This window comes from Uloborus diversus, chromosome 2 (assembly GCF_026930045.1).
Source record: "Uloborus diversus isolate 005 chromosome 2, Udiv.v.3.1, whole genome shotgun sequence".
Lineage (NCBI taxonomy): Eukaryota > Metazoa > Arthropoda > Arachnida > Araneae > Uloboridae > Uloborus > Uloborus diversus.
Genome location: NC_072732.1, coordinates 126,181,741 through 126,207,215, shown reverse-complemented (window position 1 = coordinate 126,207,215; position 25,475 = coordinate 126,181,741). Strand labels below are relative to the sequence as shown.

Genomic DNA, 25,475 nt, shown 5'->3' with positions numbered 1-25,475 from the left:
TTTACTTTTTTTTTTCATTTTATTTCTGTCAAAATAATTATGTGTCTTGAAACGCAAATGAAGGTGTCGTGAACAGTTAAAAAGAATGTATCAGCAGGTTATAGTTCCTACATGATACTTTTTTTTAATTATTTTTTACATTACATTAATAGTAGGTACTTCTACAATTTGGCACTGATGTTTAGTGAACGAAGGATTAATATCAATACCAACTCAAGCTGTCATAGTCCAAAGTTTTTCTCTTTGGCTAATTAGATACTTCTTGCTCGATACATTCAAATACAAAAGAACGAAATTAGAACAAATAATTCTCAATCAGGTCCAAAACCTCTTCCCAAAACCGTTTTTTTTTTAAAAACCCAAATCCATCCATGCTTGCACCAACCGGTCAGTATGAAAACACTTGAGTTACAACGACGATTTTTTAATGCAATAAATTGAAGTTCTGCTAACTTTAAAATTTGAACTTTTGCTTAATCATGACATATTTTTGGCCACCATACTCTCCTGACCTGTCACCAATCGAACATGTGTGGGATGTGATCGGACGCCGTTTGCAGACTGTGTTCCTGCCTCGTTCAGAAGACGAACTGCGGCAAATGGTTGAAAGGGAATGGAGATGCATCCCTCTGGACACCATCCGCACCCTTATTGACTCTATGCCTAGACGTGTTTCTTCGTTTATCGCTGTCCGCGGTGATCCTACATCCTACTGAGCCGACGCCGTTCTCGCTCTGTATTCTGCCTATCATTTTGAAATTAAGATCATTTATTATTTTTTGCTGTCTCTGTCTTTTTTTCCAAATTTCATCACTTTCTGACCACTCCTTCTTGGTGTCGACATTTTCAATGTCGAGCAGTGTATTATCAATTTGTTTTAGCTATATGTTTTAAGTTAAAGTACATAAGTTATGGTTAATATAATGACTAACATAATGCGCTATTCTGGGTTATGTATATGTTTGTACTTTATTTAAAACCTCTATTAGAAAACGGTTTTTTTGACCATTTCCTGCCATTTTAGGTACAACGGAATAGTAGCCTTCTTAATGTTGAAAAACAGAACCATTTTTTTAAAGCCAGCTCAATTAAATTCATTTTTATCTTTAAATAATGAGACAATACTGCTCACTTGAAAAAGGGAAAAAACTGATAGCGTTCATGAAAGGTTATTCAAACAAAAACAGTGACTTAGAAATTAAGTGGGATTGGCGAGAAATGGTTTTGCTTATCTTATGCCTTTTTTTAAATTAATTGAGCTAGTTTTGATACAGAAGTAAGCTAACACAAACATTCTATATGGATTACTAACATATTTTAGAACCACCATTTTATTTAATGCTCTAAGGAGCGGAATACCTATAACTAGCTTTTTTTTTTAATGGATTGAGCTAGTTTTGTGATACTGAACACCTCAAACATTCTATACGAATTCCTACCATATTAAGAGCCATAATTTCTACTCATGGCTTTAAAAATAAAAATTTCTCTATCAAGTTAAACCCATACATTAAGTTTCTTGTATTATAATTTCTTTTAAACGATGGCCAGAAAATTGCTGTTCGGATTCGTTAGACTATCATGATGCCAATTAGAATATCTAATAAACCTAATTTTTAAACATTGCATTTGAATAACAATACCCCTTCTATTCTTAAAAGAGCCACGATGAAAGAGAATGGAAGCAAACAAAGAAATTAAATTTCAGATTGCTTTCTTTAGAAATCTTTTTGAAGTCAAAAGAAAATGAAATCGGGAGAAAAAAAAGAAGTATCAGTGTTACTATCTTTCAGTATTTGAGAAAGCTAGAAAGAAAAGGATTCAAAAGGGGAAAAAAGGCCGACGTTCCCTACGCTTTCTATTTCCAAATGTAATTGAATGAACAAAAATTTTACTCTCTTAAAGCTTTTTCTTCAAATTTAGTTTCTGTATCTCATTTTATTTCCTCCTTTGCCACAAAATCTCTTTTTACATTCTTTGATTTCTTTTATACTTGGTCACTGTCATTTTCTTTTCCATTGATTTTGTTTAACGCATTAATGTATTATTGTGGTAACATTGCAAAATTAGTGCTTGATATCATTGATAAACACGTGCTTTAATTTTTCGCTACTATTGTCAACCTATAGAAATGTACTACTTGAAAGGAGCTAAGAGCCAGTTTTTTAAGGATCAGGCAGGCTGATAGTTGACATTTTTAATTTTGCTGAAATTTTCAGGATATGTCCCTTATTTAAAACTTCTAAACACGTGTTTTTTTATTTTTGAAAAAAAAAAAAGTTTTTGGATGTCAAAGTTGGATTTAGTTCGTTTCTTCAAGAAAAAGTGCCAATTTACGTAGACCAATATTTTTTACTTTAAGAAAGAACAGTGGCACTGGCAATTATTTTGTGTTCCACTACATCCTCGATATCTGTTTGTACATAATTAGCTGTGGTTGACTCCTTACGCACAGGTCAGGGATCGCTCAAAGTTGTACGATAAAAAGTTTTGTTCTGTACTTTTGACCGTCGAAATCTTCTTTGCACCAACAGTGAGCCACAGTAATACAGGGTCCATTATGAAAGTAATGACCATAATGTTATTGTGACGCGACGATACATGGCAGCACGGTAAAACCAGCTGGGAAATGTGGTGCGGGATATGCCCTTTCATTGCATCCAGTCGTCAGTTGCTTCCGAGCAGTGTGAGCGAAGATAAGTTCCTCCGCTTGAAATATGTTTTCAACTTTTGTAACATAACGCAATGGAGCGTTCGCTTGAACAATGATACGCCATAAAGTTTTGCGTGAGGTTTGGAAAAAATGCAACCGAAATATTCCAGATGCTGCAAGAAGCCTTCAAGGACGATTGCATTTCAAGATCACAGTCTGGGAAGTGTCACAAGGCATTCAAAGAGAGTCAGGCCAGGAGGAGGTCGCCGACGAACCCCCTTATGGATGTCCCTCCCCCGGTGATCCCTCACCACCTTACAGCCCCTACTTAGCTTCATGTGACTTCTTTTTGTTTCCGCGACTCAAGAGAGAGAGACAGAGAGAGAGAAGAAAGGAAAACATTGGGGAACCTTGGGAAACATCCAAACCATGTTACTATGTTCCTGACAGGCATTCCCTTGGAAGAGCTTCAGGGTGCCTTTCAGGTGTAGCAAACACGTCTCCGCAAGTGTATTGATGCAGGAGGAATGTATTTTGAAGAATATTGAACATTTGTACAAATTACGATCAATAAATATATTTTGCCAGTAAATGCTCATTACTTTCATAATGGACCCTGTATATATTTCAGTAAGTACATGTCACATGCTAGTATTCAAAAAGAGAAATATTTGTGCGGCTGACATTTGGCGCACTGAAATATTTGACTCTGAAATTGCAGAAATCACAAAACTGCATGACTTTCAAGGTCATTAATTTTTTGCGCCATGAGTCAGCAGATAAGAAATTACTTGGAGAAGGAGCCTTTCGTGTCATAGAGACACAATCAGTTAACAGACCTATGGCTACTATTTCAACTTTTACATAATTTGATTCTAAACTTTGCTGAACGAGTGGTTTTTGGCGCTTGTGAAAAAATGCCAATTACCTGCTTTTAAGTATTTTTACTATTATTTGCAACAATATTACAATAAATTTTCGTAAACTAACTAAAATGGTAACAAAAAACAACATATACTTGGAACCAAATTGAAAATTAAGTCCATAAACTATACTCAGTATGCTACAAAATCTCTATTTGTCTAAGTTAAATAAATACCCTTATGAATGAAAAGTAAAATAAGAAATAACAATGTGAAGTAGCACGAATTGCACATTGCTGCAGACACGTGTTTTGACGTGACAAGAAACACCTTTTTCAAAGCAAAAGATATCAGCACATGGATGAAAAGGGATCCAACAAAAGACATGTGCTGTTGTCAGATGTATTTTATCATTTCTTTTTATGTGCTTTCTGGAGATGATTTTATACATTTTCCTCTCCTTTCATGAATTTATTATAATCGTGCGTCTTTTATTTATAAGAGAAGCTCGTTTTTTTTTCTGTTGGGATGGGCCTAAATCACTTTGAAATACATTCAAATTCGTGGAACTTTTCAAAAGGTTTTTTGGTTAAATTTGGACTTTACTACACTCAAGCAGATTCATTATTTGCAAATGGAATTGCCTTATCTCAGCAAGTTACCAATGGAAAAGGGAAGAAGAGATGTTTCAAGAAAAGTTGCCTTATCAAGTAGACAAATAGAAAATAAGAAATAACGACGTCTGTGGACGCGTGTTTCGGCGTTACAAGAAACACCTTTTTCAACGGAACGTATCAGCAGTAATCTGCGATTCGTGCTATTTAACATTGTTATTTTATATTTTACATTTCATTCACAAGGGTATTTATTTAACTTCGGCAAATAGAATTTTTGTTGCACATTGAGTAGTTTATGGACAATTTCCGATTTGATTCCAAGTATATGTTGTCTTTTGTTACCATTTTAGTTTATGAAAATTTATTGTAATATTGTTTCAAATAATAGTAATAAATACTTAAAAGCAGATAATTGGCATTTTTTTGCAAGCACCAAGAAACACTCGTTGAGCAAAGTTTAGAGTCAAATTATGTAAAAGTTGAAACAGTAGCCATAGATCTGTTAACTGATTGTGTTTCTATTACACGAAATGCTCTTTCTCCAGGTAGTTTCATATCTGCTCACTCTTGGCGAAAGAAATTAATGACCTTGAATGTTATGCAATTTTGCGATTTCTGCAATTTCAAAGTCAAATATTTCAGTGCGCCTGATGCCAGTCACACAAATCTTTCTCTTTTTGGATACTATTATGTGGTATGTATTTACTGAAATGTATACTACTGTGGCTCACTGTTATTGCAAGAAGATTTCGACGGTCAAAGTTGTAGAAAAAGACTTTTTTTCGTACAAATTTGAGCGGCCCCTGATCTATGAGCAAGGAGTCAACCACAACTAATTATGAACGAACAGATAACGAGGATATAGTGAAACACAAAATAATTACCATTGCCACGGTTCACTCTTAAAGTAAAAAGCATTGGCCTAGGTAAATTGGCACGTTTTTCTTGAAAAAAAAAACGAACCAAGTCCAACTTTGACAACCAAAAACTTAATGTTTTTTTTTTTTTTTTTTTTGAAAAAATAATTAAAAACACGTGTTTAGTAGTTTTAAATAAGGTACATATCCTCAAAATTTCAGCAAAATCAAAAATGTCAACTATGTAGCCTGCCTGATCCTTAAAAAAATTGGATCCTAAACAGAAATATTATAAGACTCAAAAAACCATAATTGCCACATCAGACATTTGGAAGATAAATTTCGTGTTCATGTAATTCAGATGAATAAATTCGCAAAGTCTTAATCATATTAGTTGAAATGCGTGCATATAGAACATATAGTAAGTTGGTTGTAGTTTCTTTAAAAAGAAAAATATCAACACCTTTAAAATTGAATAAACACCTTTGAGTTTGAAAATAAGAAGAAACTGAAACAGCGTCAATAGACACAAATTTGCAGAAAAATGTACTGGCATGTTTCGGGTTACCAATAACCTATTTTTCAATGCAGTAGAAGGGAAATTATGAATCTTTCGTTGAAAGGTGTGCAACCATTAACTTTTTTTTGCACTAAAAGCGGGTTCTTTGTAAGTTCAAAACAAATGTCTGCAGTTTCCTGCAAATTTGTTCCAATTTAGGTTGTTTGCTATTATTTTATGCACTAATATCTTATTTATTGTCGCACAGCTAACTATTGTTTTTGCAATGTAATCTACTGATGTAAAAGCATTTTCATAAGATGACATTAATAGAAAAAGTAATAGAATTTGTTTGCTAATTCAACACTAATTCGTTTTAAATATACCTAAAGTTTATAAGCCTACATCCTCGCATAAGTTTCCATTTTCTTGCATCATATCAATATTCTGTCAAAGACCAAATGTTAAAAAGTATTTCAAACGTGCCTTCTTAACATATTAAACTTATTTTGAAAAAAAACAAAAACAAAAAAAACTCTTATGTAAAAGAAAAAGTAATAATAATGACTTAAAAATCCTTTTCTCAAATATTTAGAAATTTTTACAAAATTTCAAACGTATTTGAACTTTCGATTCGGAACCTTTTATATTCAGCAATTTGTTTAATATTCAAGGAATCAATTTTAGGAAATACAAAATGGAAACTATATCTTCTGGGCAATTGCAAAACAATTTTGCAATTTTAGTTCCTTCTTTTCCCTCTTGAGCGTCTAACAAACTAGGTATTTAAAACACACCACGTGACAAAACGTTTCGAAAATGACAAAGGTACACACATAAAAATTCCACACATTTTTCTGAAACTATTTTCAAATTAACTAGGTATTTTATGTTTAATTATAACTAATATTTTTTGCTTGACCCTCTACTACACTCCGTGTCTTTGAGGTCACATCAAATTTTATCGTTGCATTTCATTTGAGCGTTACTCCTATGTGGATCAGTCTCATTTGAGTGTTGCCACATGTCTGATTTGTATTTAAGTTTTTCGCATTGACACAAGTTCAGTCACAGTCACAAACTTATTTTTTAAATATATATAAAAAATGTACACTAAAAAATATCTTTAAATGTTTGGAATACATTGTTCTTTAACATTATGTGCAAATAAATATTTTTATTTCTACAGAAAAAAATAATTTGGGCAGTAGAGGATTTGTTTAATTTTTAATTGAAATGTCAATCATTGAATGTCATTCATTGAAATGTCAATCCATAAAATCAGAGAAATGAATTATTGATTATAAAAAAGAAAAAAAAAAAGAAGTACAGCAAAGACATCTTAAACCACAAGAGACTGCAAACACTTTCGCTTCTTTTCTCGGACGCAGATGCCGTAGCATAATACAGCCATAAAGTTATGTCGCAGTCTTTTACTAAGACGGCAGTTCAGCCTCGGAATCACGTACTGGTATTATAACGAGAGTCACCGTTCATCTGATTTTACGACATTTTCTTGGCGAAGCGTTTTTTCCCTCAACGATCTAATATCATATTTTGTATAGCCCCGGACGTGGCATGGAGACGGAACTACGGTTGCGGTCAAGAGATCGGAAACATTGATGTGAAAGTTATAGAAAGTAGTAACTCAAATTTTGATGGTATTAGAAGACATGCGGAGGGAGATATCAGTTCGAAAACATGCATAAATATCTAACTGAAATTTCGATGCTTCATTGCGCCTGTCAGTGTGTTCAGGTTTTTAAGTTCCTGTTAAATGGAAAATGTATGTATGTGCTCAGGAAAAAAAATTTAAGGTGAGGTTTCACAATGTAGGCATTAACCGACGATTTTGGGTTTTGCGGCCAGCTTAGCTGTTGCCATGTAAGTTTTTTTTTACTTTAGTTATTCTTTAACTTTTTTACCGTATAACACTTTGTTTTGTGCATTTGTTATAGTGAAATTATTTAAAATATTTTCTAAAAGATTTCTTAGAGTTAATATTTTGAACTTTAATTGTACCCATCAATATCTAGTCCGACTACTAAAATCATGGACTGTATACATTAGTTTTGATTTTCTTCACGTTAACACTTGTGTGTGTTAAAGTGACGTAAACGTGTGTCACGTTAACGTAATGTGTTTAACATTTTCTGTAGTAAATGTTATTCTATTTAACATTTACTACACTCTGTTTAGCATATACAACTTTTATTTTTTTACAAATGTAATTCAAGGTTATTCTTCTAATTTAGCTCAAAACAGTTTTTTTCTAGAGGGATGCTTCGTTGGTCCCAAATTCTTGCACCATTATCATCAATGGCAGTAAGCCACTCCTTCGCCCTTTTTTTATTATCATTTTATAAAGAAATCTTGACACATTAAAATACATTAAAAATATCACTTTACGCACACAGCAAGGAATTTAAAAAAAAAAAAGCCAAAGATGTAAATTTTGCAATTTTGAGCGAGCAAGGCAGTGCAAGTAGTAACTGGGTCTGTGTTTCACCTATTTCAGCAGTCATTGGTGATTGATGCGTTTCTTACAGTTTATCTGAATCGCGAATGGGGTAAGCAAACTTATTACATTTTATGAAATGCTCATTTATGAAATAATCAAAGCTTAAGGCAACTTTTTCATCTAAACCACGAATGAAGAACCCATACTACGTTAGGTTGCTATTTGATTAAGATAACTATAAGCTACGCATTAAAACATCATTTGACTACATGTACTCAACATTTTATGAGTTAACAGAGAATCCGTATGTCAAGACAAAAGCTATGATCTTTAAAAAAGTAAGTCTTCCGAGAAGATCAAGAGTTGTTGTTTTTTTTTTTTTTTTTTTGAAAAATTACATTGCTTATTGTTCTCATTTGACTGTTTTGAATTCCTCTGATTTAATTCCCCCCCCCCTTCTCCCTCTGCAGCACCACCGTCGACCGGCCTCACGATGCTGCTCCTCTAGCGAAAACCGTCTCCACGTTGCGTCCATATCCTACATACACACGCATACAAACACACGCATACACACACTCATGACTGCACACAGACACAAACACACACGCCTACGCACACACACACTCGTGATTGCGAAAAATATAGTTTGAATTCCAGATGTCAAAATTCAAATTAATTTTTTATTTTTTTTTTCATTTAAAATCTGAACTTAAAAAAAAAATAAATACAAAAAAAAAAAAACTAATTTGAATTCTGAAATTTTGACTTCAAATTATGTTTTTCGCAATCACGAGTTTAGTCAGGACCCTACTCATTGGAGTTATTGTTTCCAGAAACGGCACCTGTCCCCTCAAGCCTGCCCCTCCCTCCTCCTGGGCGGTTACGTGTGTATAGTGGTGTGTGTGCTGGCATGTGTGTGTGTAAGCGTGCGTGCGGGCATGTGTTGACGAGGCTTGTATGTGTGCGTAGACTTGCGTGTATGAACGCAGACGTGAGTGTGTGTGTAAAGGCTGGTGTGTGCATGTCAGCGCGTATGTGCGTCAGTGTGTATGTGTGTAGAAGCGCGCGTGTGTGTGTGTCACTGTGTATGGAGCTCGCGTGTATGTAGGACATGCACGCCATCGGAGTGCAGGGGACAGTGATCAGGACCAGAGGAGGCGCGCCTGCAAGGACCGACGGGTGGTGGTGCTGAAGAGCCTCCTGGTTCAAGCTGAAAAAGGAACCACAACATCAAGGACGGTCAAATGAAAACAATTAGCAATTGTAAATTGCTCAAAAAAATATATTAATTGTTAACTCGGACGACCGTGTTTAGAATATTTTCCTTACTCGTATTTTTATTGCGATGATTTTGTTACATTATTATGCACTTTATGTCTTTCAGAATATCCTGAGATGTATGCCGTGATTGGTACAACAGTTTCACTCCCTTGCAATTTAAGTCCACCTTCTCCAGATGACACTATCAAGACCGTGTTGTGGTTCCGACCAGAGATCCGAAATCCCATCTACACCTTAGACGCAAGGAGTGCCACAGCAGCCCATGATGCTACCCATTTTGCTAGTAAGGTAAGAGCTGCATTAATGAACTTAATTGCACTACCGAATTATGACGTCAATGAACGTGACAAAGAAAAAAAAAATACCCCTTATGCCGAAAAAGGATCCAAAAGACTTGAATAGGAAATACGGAATAAATTTTAGTGAGCAATTTTTCGTCAGACGGGCCAATTAATTTGTAGATTAAGTGGTTTAGTCTGCGAAGAGTACATGCACGAATATAAGTAATTAATGTATTGTGCTGAGACAATATTAGAGAAAAGAGCACCAAAAATGCGATACAGACACATAACATAGGCAAATGCTCCCACACATAGAAAGTGAAAGCCAAAATGTATCCAAAATGTATTGAGGACTGAATGAGAATAAAATACATTTTAAATAATGTAAACTATTTAATTCAAGTTTTTCTCGAAAACATTTTTTTATTTAATTTTTATGAATTAAAAAAAAAAAATTTCAAAATCGGTAAAATAATCTACACAAATACATTATTTTTCCTTACAGTGCAAATTAAGATGTATGGCTTCAAGCTTTGAGTTTCTTAGGTACAAGATGCGTTCTGTATATAGACCCGCAAACGACATAAATCAAACATTTACAATTAACACATTGCAAAAGTAGCACTAAAAGGACGAATATATGCGAACATAATTTGATCTTTGATTTATTACTCAATCATATGATGTAATCAGTCATGAAGTACAATAAATATTCGATTGTTTTTACATAAATTTAAATTAACTTTTATTTTTTTCTTACTTTGAAATTAAAAAAAAAGAAAGTATTTTTTCTTAAATGCTGGAACTTAAAAGTGTGCTATTTTAAGAAACATGTAAAGTTCTTTGAGAAAATCAGTTCATTACCTATTGAAATCTTTAAAAAAAATAAGTGTCATAGTTATTAGCACACGAATTTTGATTTAAAATACTGAAATAGTACTTTCTTAAAAAAAATAAATAAAATGTGTTTTTTAGGTTTTAGGTAACAGAGGTCGCTTTAATATTAGCACTCAGAGACCAAGTGCTGCTTCACTAACGTTAGAAAATGTGCGAGAAGAAGATGCCGGGGATTATCGCTGCCGTGTAGATTTCCGCAGAGGAAGAACGCATAGCAGCAACGTTAAGCTCAATGTTATTGGTAAGTTTCAACTTTCTTCTGAAATGAATATGCGATTGTATGTAACCAGTTTTAGTCAGAAAATTGCTCAAATTATGTAGACCAGAGAAGAATGGGTCAGCTGTATATATATATATATATATATATATATATATATATATATATATATATATATATATATATATATATATATATATATATATATATATATATATATATATATATATATATATATATATATATATATATATATATATATATATATATATATATATATATATATATATATATATATATATATATATATATGAGTCTATATTGGGCAAGAGTCTAGCGCATCCTCTATACTGCAAAAATATTCCGAAACGTTATAGAGTATTTCCGTGTAACATTTCAGGATTTCAATGGTTTTTATCCACTTCCTGGAAATATCAAGTATCACTGTCAAAACGTTTCCTGAATTACTTCAAGATGAACGAATACAGACTTCTCTTCGTTGTAAAAATATTTTTTAGCTCTCAGTTTAAAGATTAACTGAAAATATTTATAAGGTGTGTCGGGCTTCAATCCTATTACGGCTCGTCCAGACTGATTCAACTCCCAAAGGGAGCGAATAAGTCTTTGGACTACGTAGCTTTGCAAGAATTGCAACCAAGTGCGATGCTTGATACTTACTTACAATACTGCTTTTGTAACTGTCTTGTTAAATTAGGAAGTTTCCAAGATGTTATATTATCCCTACCTAAGATTACTCTGAAATACCAGAGACACAAATGGCTGTAAACGGGAAGATTTCTGAATTTTTGGGAATAATTTCGGGAAGATTATTGAATTTTAGCGGAAAACATCCCTGATTTTTGCGAGATATGTTAATGGCAGAAATTGGGCACATCAACTGCCTATTATCTTCCAGGAACGTTTCTGAATTGTTTTTAAAGTGTAGACAAGCTAGAAAGAATTTCCGACATATTGTCTGTGTATTTCTGCTTCGCGTAAATGCAACTGTTAAAGAGTAAAGCAAATAATACGCAGATAAAAATTCCCTAAAAATTCCCTAAATAGTTTTTACGAAAATAATTATATTCTCAAGATTTAAAATAAAGGTGTATTTCATGACTGCCTTGCTTAATCAAATATAATTGCCCAAAAAATAGCCTGAGTTTCTGCCAAAAAACCACGAATAAACTGCATTCTTTATATATTAATTATTTACACGCATTTTAAAACTACATTGGGATTGCCAAGGCAATGTAACAAAACGCTGTTGAATCTTAAACTATGTTTAAGATCATCTTTGAAGATATTTGAAATTGTTCCCGCGTGTTATTTCATACTATTTTCTTCTTCATATTTACTATTTTTCAATTGTTGGGTACGAATGAAATGTAAGTCTCTGAGAAATGTGCAAGCCATAAAAAAAATCAAAACAGTTTTTCTTTACTATATAAAAATATTGAAAGCAAAACATCTCGTTTTGTACATTGTCCATTGAAAGAAACCGTCTATATCAGAGAATAAATGGCTCGTAATTGTTCGTTATGAGATTGAGTATTAGCTCCTCGCCATCTGCAAACCTATAGATCAGGAAACCTTTCCTGGCAGCATCCTGAAGACTACGCAGATCACGCAATACGCCATTGCTATATTAGTATTGCCCAAACTATACTGTATTTTTTCAGAAACTGGTAACCAGTTTATCATGTGGCACCACTATTTAATGAAAGATACTTGTGTATTCGGGCATCTAATTTCCCACTATATCAAGTTACCTAGGATCTTATTGCAGTTTGAGTTTAATTTAACTTCTTGTATCCAAGCCAAACAAAAACTCAAGGGATTTTTAGCAAGTCACTTTTTCATGAGAACGATCTCACAAACCTATGATATTGATGTTGACGATTTCTTGCTTTTTAAAAATTCACCGACTGGAACCTTTGATTCTATTCCGCTACCTAGGGCAAGATAGGTCAACGCAGAAACACAACACAACCCAGCTGTTTGTTGAAACAAATAAGTTGAAGAACTTGTTGAAAAATGCAGTAGTAAAAAAAAGTCTTTAATGACATTCACATGAGATTGATTTAAGCCACTTTAGGTTTTATTCGGAAAAGATCAAAGTTGGTTTAACCTGTGTATTTGAAGATAACATTGATATTGGTTTCACAAAATATTTTTTCCTTTCGCTAGTAACGACGTATTGTTATAGTTCAGACAAAATTTCAGAGTTGATTGGTTTCCTACTTCTGTAGGTATCATTTATTAATCCAATGGACTAATTATACCATTACGCTCAGTCATAAACACAATTTATGCCACCATTTTACTACAAAATGAATGAAAAGCGTGAATCAAGGAAACAGATGAATTTCCAATTGATCTTTTAGGAGCTTTTTCTCTACTTAGAACAGCACTCCAGGGAAATCTATGCGCCTGATCCACTTTCAGTGACTGTTTGGGACGATTGACTGTTCATTATCGCTTCAATGGAAGAGCCATTTTGTATTTGTTAATTCATTTAACGGAGAGAAGGCAATCGAAACAAATATTGCTCTGTACTTAAAGAAAACGATCTGCTAAACAATGTCGATATTCATCCATTTCTAGCGAACTTTCGCTTTACAATTGTATTTCTGCAGTTTGACATTGTATTTTAAGTGCGCAATTTCAACGTAAAACTTATTTCATTAACGTAAATGTCAGTGCAGGGAGCTTTTAAATATTTAAATGACGCTTTTTATTGTTTTATAAGATAGGCAGATAAAGTTTTATGTTTAATCTTTGTAGATATAAATGGCTTATTATATGACTTCTTTAATATTATCGGGAAATATCTGATTCATGCCAACAATTCACGAAGAAGAATATTTTTAGACAATGTTCACTGATTTGGTTAATGTTCCAGCCCAAGGATGAATATTTACTTGCAAGACATCTAACAAATTTTACAAGGATTACATTTAAACGCTATTATACGCATATCAACATTTGAAAAATGAAGGTAAATGAGATGTATGATGCTAAGTTTAACGAAAAAAATGTATAAAAAAAACTTTATGCGTGTTTAGAATGAAAAGTTTATGTAGGGAAAAGTGCCAAAAAGAATAAAAGCAGGGCTAAATGAAACCGTGAAATATTTTATGATTTTACCCCCTCATGCTGGTATATTTTAATAATGTACTAACACAAATAGTCTCTATTCCAGTCAGGAAAAAAATATGTCTGATGAACAAAGCACATAATAATGAAAGCAATTTTCAAAACTGATGCTCATATTTTAATATTTTGTTTTAAGTCAAAAATTATGTTTGCTGTTATAAAATGGTGAGGTTTTTGTTATAAACCTTTTTAATACTACGTGAGACCTTCTAATATTCGGAACATTAGGAGGAAGAGGGGGTGCAGTGAGACACAAAAATTCAATTACATTTTTCACTATTAAAAACATAGAAATTAATTACTTTGAAATGGTACAATATTGGTCTCTGTAAAAGGAATTATAAAAGTGGATCTAAAAAAAATACGAATTCACACAAACGAAAAAAATAGACACATTTTTTTTTTGTGTCTGACTAATATAGAATGATTTAGATGTAGTGCTTTTAAGAATTGTTGCAGCCAAATTTTGAACCATGATCCTTATCAACATATGCCTGTTTTCATTAAATTTCGAATAAGGGAACAATAGCTTTAAAAAAGAGATTCTTAATTGTTAGTTATTTATTAATGCCTAAAAAATTTCAAAAATCTAGCTGAAGCTTATTTGCTTACTCTGAAGCTTTTATTTTTACGAAGAAATGTTCATTTTGTCTCAGTAAGTATAAGATATAGATATTTTGTTTGTGCTAGTTCATTTAAAAAAATATCATTAGGTTATTTAGTAAGTTATCTGTTCTGTGATACATAAAAATAAGGACATGCATTGCAGCTTTTGTTTTTCATTTTACGCGAACTACTGTATTTCACCTTCATTTCTTTAAAAATGATCACCGTTTTAATATTACTAAGAAATATTTACACACTCGCACTTGCAAATGAAAACACGCATGTAAATCCTGCCGCTTTTTACTATGAGTACATGAACTAAATTGGCACAGCATTTATAGCCACAAAAATCTTATCTTCCTCGAGCCCATAGTATTGGATAGGAAGTTTATTTTAAATGTATGAAGATAAACAATCTGTCACCAGCCCAGATAGGAGATTGCTTTTTGTTCACCATATTGCATATAATAGACTCTTCTTCTTTTATGACTCGGTAAATATTCTCATAAAATTAATGACAGAATGTTCTTGCTTCATATTTTACGATAACAAAGATTAAGTGCTTTAGATACAAATAAAACAAGAAAATACTTTGCTGACGTGAATATGAAGAAACAAAAATCGATCAGAATTCATCATGCGAGGAAACAGCTCATCATCATAAAGTTTACACTAGATTATTGTTTTTTTTTTAATTTTTTTTTTAAATCATTTCAATGGAAGAAGTTTCGCTTTGCCTTTGTAATCTAAGTAAATTAAATGTACAATTTAAAAATAATACTTTTTTCTCTGCTGTTTTGAATAAAAAATCAAACGCATCTCGGAAAAACAAGACTATGTGACAAGTTTTGATATACTGTGGTTTCCCGAAAATCACATCCGATTTTCTTTCTTTTTTTTTGTAAAAGAATCATGAGAGATTACTTTTTAAGAAATTATTTTTATCTATAATAACTGATTATTGTTCATGTTCAAAAGCATTTATTCGAGTTCTGAATAATTATAGATATCTTTTTTAAAATTTAAAATACATATTTAGTCAAATGTAATGCATTTTAATACCCGTTCAGTACAAATTCAGTTATGAACAAAATCATTCATGAAATTATAACATCGAGAGTGGATCCAGAAGGTTCATGACCTATCACTAAAGATACCAAAGATAACCCAAAACTGCATTTTGGGACTTCAGATTGGGAAACTACTGGGGAAAATCTAGAGCCTCGATTTGTGACCAATATTACATTTATGACTTCCCAACCTCTTCCTTATAATGTCGGTAATAATATTTGATTAATGATGCGCTCTAAAGTCCAAGAGTTGGATCCGAATTTGTGTTTTTTTTTCTCAGTCTTGTTAGAGCATACTAAATGCTGAACGTTTCTTTCCAACTAGACATATTTAAAATTAACTCAATGTTTTAACTTTTGTCAAGCACATCCGGTTGTTTCCTTTTAAGTGTGCATATCTGTTGCGTCTGCGTTTGGCTATTGAAAACCACCGTAGTCAAATAATAAGAACGGCCTGAGAATTCTTCTTCATGACGTTCTAAAAAAACCACCCAATGTATCATTACCATAATTCAATTCCTATTTTGAAATTGAGGGGGTTTTATTTTTGGGCTTAAAATTTCAGAATTTAAAGCAACGTTTGAAAGTCTGAAATAGCAAGAGTCTGAACTGCGCGACACGTTTCAGAAGTTTTTGTCGCATTCCTCTACATTTTAACCTCGCGACGTTGCATTCAAAAGCCCTTATGGCTTCGGTACAGGTATTTGCAATTTCATAGCTATTTGTACAGTTTAAAAGTTTATTTTTTAACTGAATTTTATCCATTTTCAACTTAAGTAAAAATAGTAAAAGAACCATTTATTATAAAATCTGCATTATTTTTACCTGTTTCTTTCAGTGCCTACAAACAAAATGGTGATAAGAGATAAGGAAAACAAAACCTTATCAGGAACCATTGGTCCTTATAGAGAAGGTGCCTCACTTGCTCTTACTTGCGAAGCTTTCGGAGGTAAGTGTAGTTTGCTCTTTTTGAACTCAGTTAAAATAAAAATTGTAGAAAAGCAAGTGGGATGGACTAGAAAAACAAAAACAATTTTTAACCTTCCTTGTCTTACAAAAGCCACGAGTAGTAAACTCTTTCACTTTGACAATTTTGATGAGGTCTTGATCTATAAACCGAAAAAAAAAATATTGATAATGTTCGGAGTTTACCTACAAAATGAACACAGTTAAAGTGGACAACAAAAATAGATGAAAGACACTTTTCCTATAGTAATGGGATAATAATTCAATTTGCAATGGACAAAAAGATTTGAAAGTGAAATGTTTCCATTTTTTCCCATGTTCTTGGAAAAAGCAGCTAATTTAGGGTAAAAGCTTAAAACGAATATGTAAATTTTAATGTAAAAATGTTCTTCAAATATTCTTCTTTTCTTTGTAGTAAGAGGTCTTTTCAAATAAAGTGCTTTTTTGAAATTTGTATTATTGCATTTGTTAAATTTCCGATTACAGTTATAAATGTTTTATTTACCTTCAAGGCTTCCTCTTTCCCTTAATACAAATATACGTTTCTATAAGAAAATTCAATTTGATTCTCTTTGAATGTGTTTTTCGGTTACAATTACTATTTCTTTCAGAGCATATTACTCTAAAAAGGATAAAAATGTGTCCGTCGTTATTTGCTGATCTTTAAAGCTCTTTTTTTTTGCAACATATATTTACACTACTTAAACTTCAGCCTTTTCGTAATTTATGTGAGTATACAGTGTTATTATTGATACAATTTCTAAATTTAAACAGAAGTTCATACAAGTCAAATCATTCCAGTTCATAAACGTCCATTTTTAAACATTACTCAATACTAGATCTCGGGTAAAATTCAACTGACAATCTTTTCAACGTTAAAACAAAAATTACGCAAGAGCATACAGACACTTTATCAATAGTGTAAAGTAGTTACTAAATTAAAATACCTAGATAAAGTAGTTCTATCCAAATTTTACGCACTGGTTGGATTACAAAAATACAAAACTGTCACAGAGATGAAATTTATCATTTAGCTAACATTTGCTGCGTAACATGGTGGTAAAGCGCTGGCCTCTAGCCTCTTGAACCGTGGTCGCAAGTTCTGACCCGCGGAAGCCAATTGGTGAATTTTTAAGTGGCAGAAAATCTCCTGTCAAAACTGTTTCGGTAAAAAAAAAAAAAAAAACATTCAATTTTTTAAAAAAAATCATGGATTATTTTGCATTTTGTTGGAGCTTAAGGAGGGATAGAAAACGGGAAAGTTGGCACGATTGCCAAATATTGAACAATATTTGTTTCGTTCTGGAAATTGCAACTTGAGGATATGCTTTAGCTCTTAATCTTTGCCGTCAAACACTAAATGTATGCAAATGCAAAACAATCAAATATACAAAGCGTTGTGACGATTTGTAGAAAAAGTGTATACACTTTATATACAAATGGGCTTAATAGTATACACCACAGCCCCAGTCTTCTTTACAGTGCATGTAAGACTTTGTGCATGGAAAACTACAGAGTAGCATAGGAGTTTAAAAAAAAGACCTATATTTAAAAAATTCATTTTAAATTTTCATACTGAAAATACAAGCATATTTATAAAGAGATACATACATTTTTCTTTCAAAAATATTTATATCATATGGTCGAAAAAAAAAAAAAAGGAGAACATCGTTTTTGCAGTATGCTGAACATGTTTCGCATTTTAAATGAAAATCATTGAACGTTATTTCTGAACAACACATGGTTTTTCTTATTCCACTCTTATTTATACTTTTTTAGCAAGTCGCGTTTTTTTTCGGTAAAAAATTTTACCTATTAAAGGAAAAGTTTAAGAGAAAATAAAATTTGTTTTTCTTATTACTTTTTGAAAAATACCTCAGTATTTTAAATATACGCTTTTCACACCAGGTATACGAGGTTATTAATAACACTCTTTTTGTGAAGAAATTCCCATTGACTTTATTCACTATTCACGATGAATTAAATTTCATGAGATTATACGCAGATTTGTTCATTGCGTTCGGTAATGTACTTGGTTGAGAACCAGGAAGTCCCAAATTTGAAACGCAGCAGAGTTGCAGCTTTATTTTGAGAAATATAAGCTAAGAGCTAATATAATTTCTACAATGAGAGCTAATATAATTTCTACAATGAGAGCTAATATAATTTCTACAATGAGAGCTAATATAATTTCTACAATGAGAGCTAATATAATTTCTACAATTTTTATGTTAATGAAGTTAAAAAAAACTCATTTTTAGATTTTCTTAATTCTAAAATGTTACTTAGCAAATATTCTTTAAAGTTGCAGACATTCGTAACGTAGCGACTGTTAGCGAAATTTGACTCATAACTTCGTTACAGTAGACAATACTGAATTGCTTCAGTGAAAACCAAATAAGAAGCTTCAGAAAAAGTGTTCCAGAAATTCTAAAAGAGTTTCTGCTAATTTTATTACACATAACACTTGGAAACAATACAAGTTTCTTTTTGTGACATCTGTCTGCTCTTCTGTGTTATATCCCTCAGAACATTTATATTTTCTTCATCACGTTATGTTTTTTTTTTTCGTCTGACTTTGATTCATCCTATTCCAATGTTCTTGACATTCTTTCTTCGCTCAGCCTGAATCGCATCTTTACAGCTTGTTTGGGGTGAGGCATTCAATATTTTTATTGGAAAAGTATGAGGGTTTCCTTGGCTATTTTTCAGTTTTCTAAAAATTTTCATCAAGTCATACTACTTTTTTTGAAAGCTACTCAAAAGTTCCACTTTTTATTTCGTCCACTGCTTTATCCAAAGCTTTTAAACCATAAAGTTCATCTGTTTTTCAAAAATGTATCTTGTAATCTATTTTACTCACAGTCGTTACTTAAAAAATTCTAATCTGATAATATTGTGGATAAAAAAATTTTTTGTCTAATATTATTTCAGAAGGGACAGAAAACTAGCAACAAAATATTACTACTTCTTAAAGAGCACTGAAATCAATGTGTTGGTACCCTTTATTTAATTATGAATATGATCGTTACGTTGCAATGACGAATAATCGCTTAGTGCGTTTCAACGCAAGTTTCCGGCTGAAAAGTGTGCAGCTTTACTTCAAAAAAAGAAGTAAAGAAACGAAAAGAAAAAAAATGAAATGATTGACCAAAAAAACACAACCAACTTCTTACAAGATTGTTTTCTAAATTAATAGATCTCCTGTAATGGAAATCGTTTTTTTTTCTTCTGATTTTTTGCAATTTTAATTATATACGAGTATAACTATTTTGAAGATTAAGTACTTTATTTCAAACTACAGTTTTTATTTTTAATTTATTTATTTTTTTTGTTGCATTTGAAATTTGCAAAACCCAACACTTCTTGAAAAGCTAAAAAGAGACAAATATACACAACGTTTCAGTGGTTTTGAATTGGAAAAATAACCATTAAAGGATTGGCTTCCTAGTTTTTTTTGCTCACTGGTTTAGAAAAGACGCGTCTTACCAAGACTGCCCTTGCACATTCTGCCAATGAAGCTGGATGGGAAACTCACCAAATATCGACAAAAACAGATACTGGATCTGTTTCGAACTACTTAAATTTGGCAGCAAATTTTAAGACATGTCACCAATGGTTCTTCTTCTTCTTTTTTTTTTTTTTTTTTTTTTTGCAACAATCGCAAACAGACTTTTCTGCTGAGGTACAACTTTTTTCAATCCAAATTTTATCTTCATCACCAAAAAAATAGTAGCACATAAGAACTATTTCAGAATCTTAATAATTTTCTCCATAAGTTGGCTCTGAAAATGCGTTTTATACAGAGCATACATTTTATACATTTAACCTGCAAAAATCTCTATTTTCGCAACCTTTAGTCCTAGCTGCATACTTTCAATTGCAAAAATGATCAAAATCGGATGCAGAGTTAAAATATTGAAAGTTTTAAGTAAACATAAAAATGAGTCAAAAATTACAAAATTTAACTTTTTATACGTTCCCTAATCCCCTAACTAATATTTAAAGAAATAATATCCATTAAAAACTATTACTGACCCACAAAACTTCGACATTTGTGCGACCAAAACTCAAGGAGATATTCCACTTTAAAGTGTTAAGGAACCATACAGAAGATGAGATTGGAACTTATCGCCTTTTCCGAAGAATGAGAGGTTGTCAAAGGGGAAAAAAACATGGTATTTATATTATTCATTGCTATTCAAAAATTTATGCAAAAGTAATGACGGAATACGCAAAAACACACTGCAAAACCTCGAACAATTTGAAAAATCATACTCTACACATATATAATTTTGAATACTTATTCACTGTTATATTTCACCCCCAAAAGTTGTTATTGACGGAGAGTTTAAAATCTTGTTAGTTGCAAAACGCTGTGTTTCATATCTCGGTGAATATTTGTCGTTCTAATTTCAAACTTTTTTTATTGGAATTGTTTTTCAATAAAGATTATTTCCCGAAACATAAGTTAGGGGACCAGAGGTCCGTATGAAAAGTTAAATGTTGTGTTTTTTTACTCATTTTTATTTTCTCTTCAAATTTTCAACATCTTAACTCTGCATCTGATTTTGAACCTTTTTGTAAGTGGAAGTATGCATCTAGGAATAATAGTTTCAAAAATAGAGGTTTTTCAGGTTAAAATAGAGCACCCTTTATAGTTTAGTATGCTATGCTTTTCAATGTTCAAAAAATTATCTTTAAAATAATTCAATTACAAACTCTTTTTTGCGCACAATTTAATTTACAAGCTCTTTCTAATAAAGATAGTGCAAAGCACATAGACCAATAAATCAGGGCGTTGATAAAATCAAAACGTCTTCTAATTTTTATCGTTGTCTGAGAAATTTCAGGCATTTTATTGAAATGTCTTCCTAGTTTATTAGAAGGGGAAAGCAGCTGACAAACAAATCAGCAGTCCAACTTACATTTCTCAATCTCTACAAAAATAAATAAATAAATAAATAAATAAATAAATAAATATATATATATATATATATATATATATATATATATATATATATATATATATATATATATATATATATATATATATTTTTTTTTTTTTTAATTTAAATTTAATACATTTTTTGTCTTTTTTCTTGAGCGAGAGTCAATTCTATAAAAGATTAATATTTTTTCTTCTATTTTTACTCGAAAATAGAGAATAAAATTTCGATTTCTTGCAGTCTGGAGCAAAAATGCTACTAAAAATTAATTGCATAAATGGTGAATTTAAGAAAATTTTACCCTTAACATATAAAGAAGATAAAACTGCAGCACTACTGACAGAAAAAAAAAACGACTTCTTCTCCGTTATTTCTAGCACCGAAAGTTCTGTAAGGAGTTAACAGCAGTTACCATGTGTTCAAGTTACTAGAGATTTGCACTCCTGCTCATTACTGTGTATAAATTGATCATAATATTTATCAGTCTAGTAATTAAACATATATTTGTCCGAAAAGAAGCATAGGAAATTTTTATAGTTAAAAACATCTGACGGTAAACTAACGTGCATCTTGATACAGTAAAACAAGGTTAGTTGTTAAAGAGCTTTGTTTTGCATACTGTTTATGTTTACCTAACCGATTACGCTTATTTTCAAATGCACATATTAGCTCCCCCCCCCCGGCTGCTGAAAGCATAATGGATATTATAAGCAACTTCCCCTAAGAAGTCAGCATAACTAGACTCCACCGAAAAAAAAAAAGACAATCTAAAAAATGAGGTCAGTATCATGTATTTCAGCACTTAAAACGGCAATAAGAAGAAAATTGGAACAATAGAATTACATATTGCAACAAAGTAATAATTACAAAATACATGATAATTCTCAAACATCATCGTATTTAAAAACAAATGTACAACAACTGAAAATAATGCATGTAACTGAAAAACGCGTAAAATGTAGTTTAATATGTATAGGGAAATAAACAATGCTTTTTATCATTCAAAACATTTTCTGGTTTCATCTGTCAGGATGACAGAAAAATTGCGATTGAAGAGGAACGGCATGTGTAAAATTGTTCGCTAAATTCACAGAACGTGACAAGTCCTAGAAAGACATTTCCATAGCTCTTTTTCATTTCCTTGAAAGAAAGAAAGGAATGACAAGTGCAGCAGCCATTCTTTTCCGGGGCTGAAAATAAAAACTGTTAGGACAGGAAAAAAAGAGACAAATAGCCTTTTGCTGCTCTACTGCACCACAGAAATAAAGAAAAGTGGAACACATGCTAAGAGAACTACTTTGGCAATAATTTTTCACTTTGTCACGCGTTAGTATTTACCAGAAAAGCAATGCTTTCAAGGATTTAATGGCAGATCCAACCCTTCGTGATCAGGAAATTGTTGTAATATTATGTAGATGTGTATCACACACATATGTATAATTGTATTTGCACTGCATAAACAAAATGGGCAATGGACAATTGTTTATTTCTAAAATGTATATGTAAACGCAGCAAGTGTTTGGTTTCAAAAAATTGTCCTTAAATAAAAAAATTAGCAATTAATTAGTTTAAAATGCTAATTAAGGCAAACTGACATGCTTAGAAAAGCTAGGTAAAAAATCTTGAAAAATTAAGCGCTATTAAATAGGAATTCCATTTTAGAGGAAAATTATTTATGAACGTTTCTTCAAATTTACTACCGTTTTTTGCAGATGAGAAGGATATACAAATTCAAATTTGACCACTGCAAGATCATTATCTTTACGAATGTGGTACGCATTAAACAAGAAGTATACTGTTAGAAAAAACTAGCATAACGTTATTCGTTCTTTTTTTTTTCAATTTTAATAATGTTCAAGTTTAATAAAAAGTATTGAATTTCTTTTTGACAGATGAAACATTTCGTAATCTGGTATTGCGTTCTTAAAAAGAAATAAAAAATATTTTGCTATTACACATCATTAAAATATTTAAAATTGTTGCATGTTTGAAAAATTAAAACTTTAGTTAAACTGTCTAGTTATCTGGTTAGTTGAAATTAAAAGCATTCGGAACATTAATCGATGAAAAAGAAAGCACTGAAGCAGTATTCAAGCCTCACATTCTTACGACGTTTAACTTTTGCAGTGTGAAAAAAGCTACAGTTTGCGATTCTAAGTCTTTGATTAAAGTCAGAAGATTAAATGTCTCAGAAAAGTATTACAGCGTATTTTCATTGTTTTGGGCAGAATACGGTCTTTGCAAAAACTGTATTCCTCTAACTGTAATACATTATAATGTTTTAAAACATTTTATTATGATTTTTAGTCCGATATAAAAAATGAACAATTAAATAATTAGGTAAAAAAATATTGCAGTTAATTGGTAGCATTAGAGTTTTAGTAAGTTATATTTTTTATTCAAACAGAGATCAACTGTCAGCCATTCGAATTTATTTCATACACAGGGAGAAATTGGTACATTTTTGCACAAACCTCCAGGAGACATCTTCAGAACATATTCTAACCGTTCAACACTAAACCTCAATGATCGAAATTTATTTTTAATATGCTAGAGTATATTTAGAAAAAAAAAACGAAACAAGACACGTCGCATACCAAATTTATGGTTTCAAGATATTAGGGGAGTTGTAATTGCCAATTAATTACTTTCCACAGTTATTTTTTAAAACCATTCCAAAGCCAAAAGAGCTAAACATACACTGGTGGACAAAATTAAGAGATGGAAGGCATTTTCCCAAATATCTCGAGAAATACTGGAGAAAAATAAATGAAATTTAGTATGGATATAGTTATTGTAAGACAATAGTGTGTGCAAAGCAAAAATTAAAGTGCCATTCATTGGCAAGAGCTATTGCCGAATGTCCAATATGGAATGCTGTGAACAAGAAAGTTATGGAGCGCTTGTGGAAGACGCTCTCACTCTTCCACCAAATCGGTTTTTTAATTCTGAAATGGTTCTGGATGAGGGTTGGCGTATTGCAATAGATCTCCTTAAGAGCATCCCAAGCATGTTCATTAGGGTTAAGGACAGGAGATTTGGTTAGCCAATCCATTCGATGAATATCTTCGCTTTTCAGATTCTCTTCAACCAGGACAGCCCTATGTCATTGGCATTGTCGTCCATAAAAACGGATTCAGGGCCAACAGCACCGCTGAAATGACGCACATAGGGTTGTATGATCTCCTGCCTGTACCTCTGGGCATTCACGGAACCAGTATTAAGAGCCATTGTCTGTAAGAATCAGGCAGTTTACGGCATTTGTGATTGTTGGCATTTTTAATTTTTCTTATTTTCACATATGTTGTTCCTTATCATGAATGTAATTAATGTTTGTGCAAAATATGAGCTTTGTCTGCCTTACCGTTTTTGGGAAATTAAATTTTTAAATTTAGGGGACGTGGCACATTTTTGCGTGTTTTTCAAATTTGCAGATTTTAAAGTTCTTGTTGCTTTAAGCCCCCCTATAATGATATGGATTTTTAAATTATATACTATTATACGATCTTCTTAGATAATATTACAGCTGTCAAATTGGTGTCACTACCAGGGCGACGTCCACAAACTCCGTTTAAAAATGACCGAAAATGAATTTTTTTACTACATTCAAAGCCAATTTTCACAAAGCGCCTTCATGATGACACCAACGTTTTACATATTTTCCTAGCTACCCTTGCATACATCAAAAATCTGTAATAAAATTGGTGGCACTATAAGGGCACCAGAAGATATTGGAACTTTTATGTGATAAATTTCACAAAGATGCAAATGTTTAAAATCTAACTACTACTCTCGCCCTCATAGCAGAGATCTGAAACTAATTAAGTTTGACAACCAACATGTTCGTCTAACATATGAAATAAAAAAATCGGTGTCACTCCTATTACTTTCGGAAATATAATCATTCGAAATTAGTTTGTTATGGAGTTATTTAAAAAAAGACTTTTCTAATTTGAATGGCTTTTTGCACGATTTTTTTTAACTTTAATATAAAATTACAGTAGTGACACCTAAAATAATGTTTCTAATGCTTTTTATATAAAAAAAAAGCTTTATAAAAAGCATTAGAAACACAGTAAATCGATATAGGTACAGATGG

General features: G+C 31.9%; 1 protein-coding gene across 1 annotated transcript in view; it reads left to right on the top strand.

Annotated features, from left to right (window-relative positions):
• The window catches only part of LOC129216527 (hemicentin-2-like), a 134,194-nt gene that overhangs the window by 35,351 nt on the left and 73,368 nt on the right, over positions 1-25,475 (top strand). Inside the window, exons 2-4 of the mRNA XM_054850742.1 lie at positions 9,335-9,519; positions 10,488-10,650; positions 16,300-16,410. Of these exons, the coding sequence (XP_054706717.1) occupies positions 9,346-9,519; positions 10,488-10,650; positions 16,300-16,410 (448 nt within the window). The 5' untranslated portion in view covers positions 9,335-9,345. The remainder of the gene's footprint in view (positions 1-9,334; positions 9,520-10,487; positions 10,651-16,299; positions 16,411-25,475) is intronic.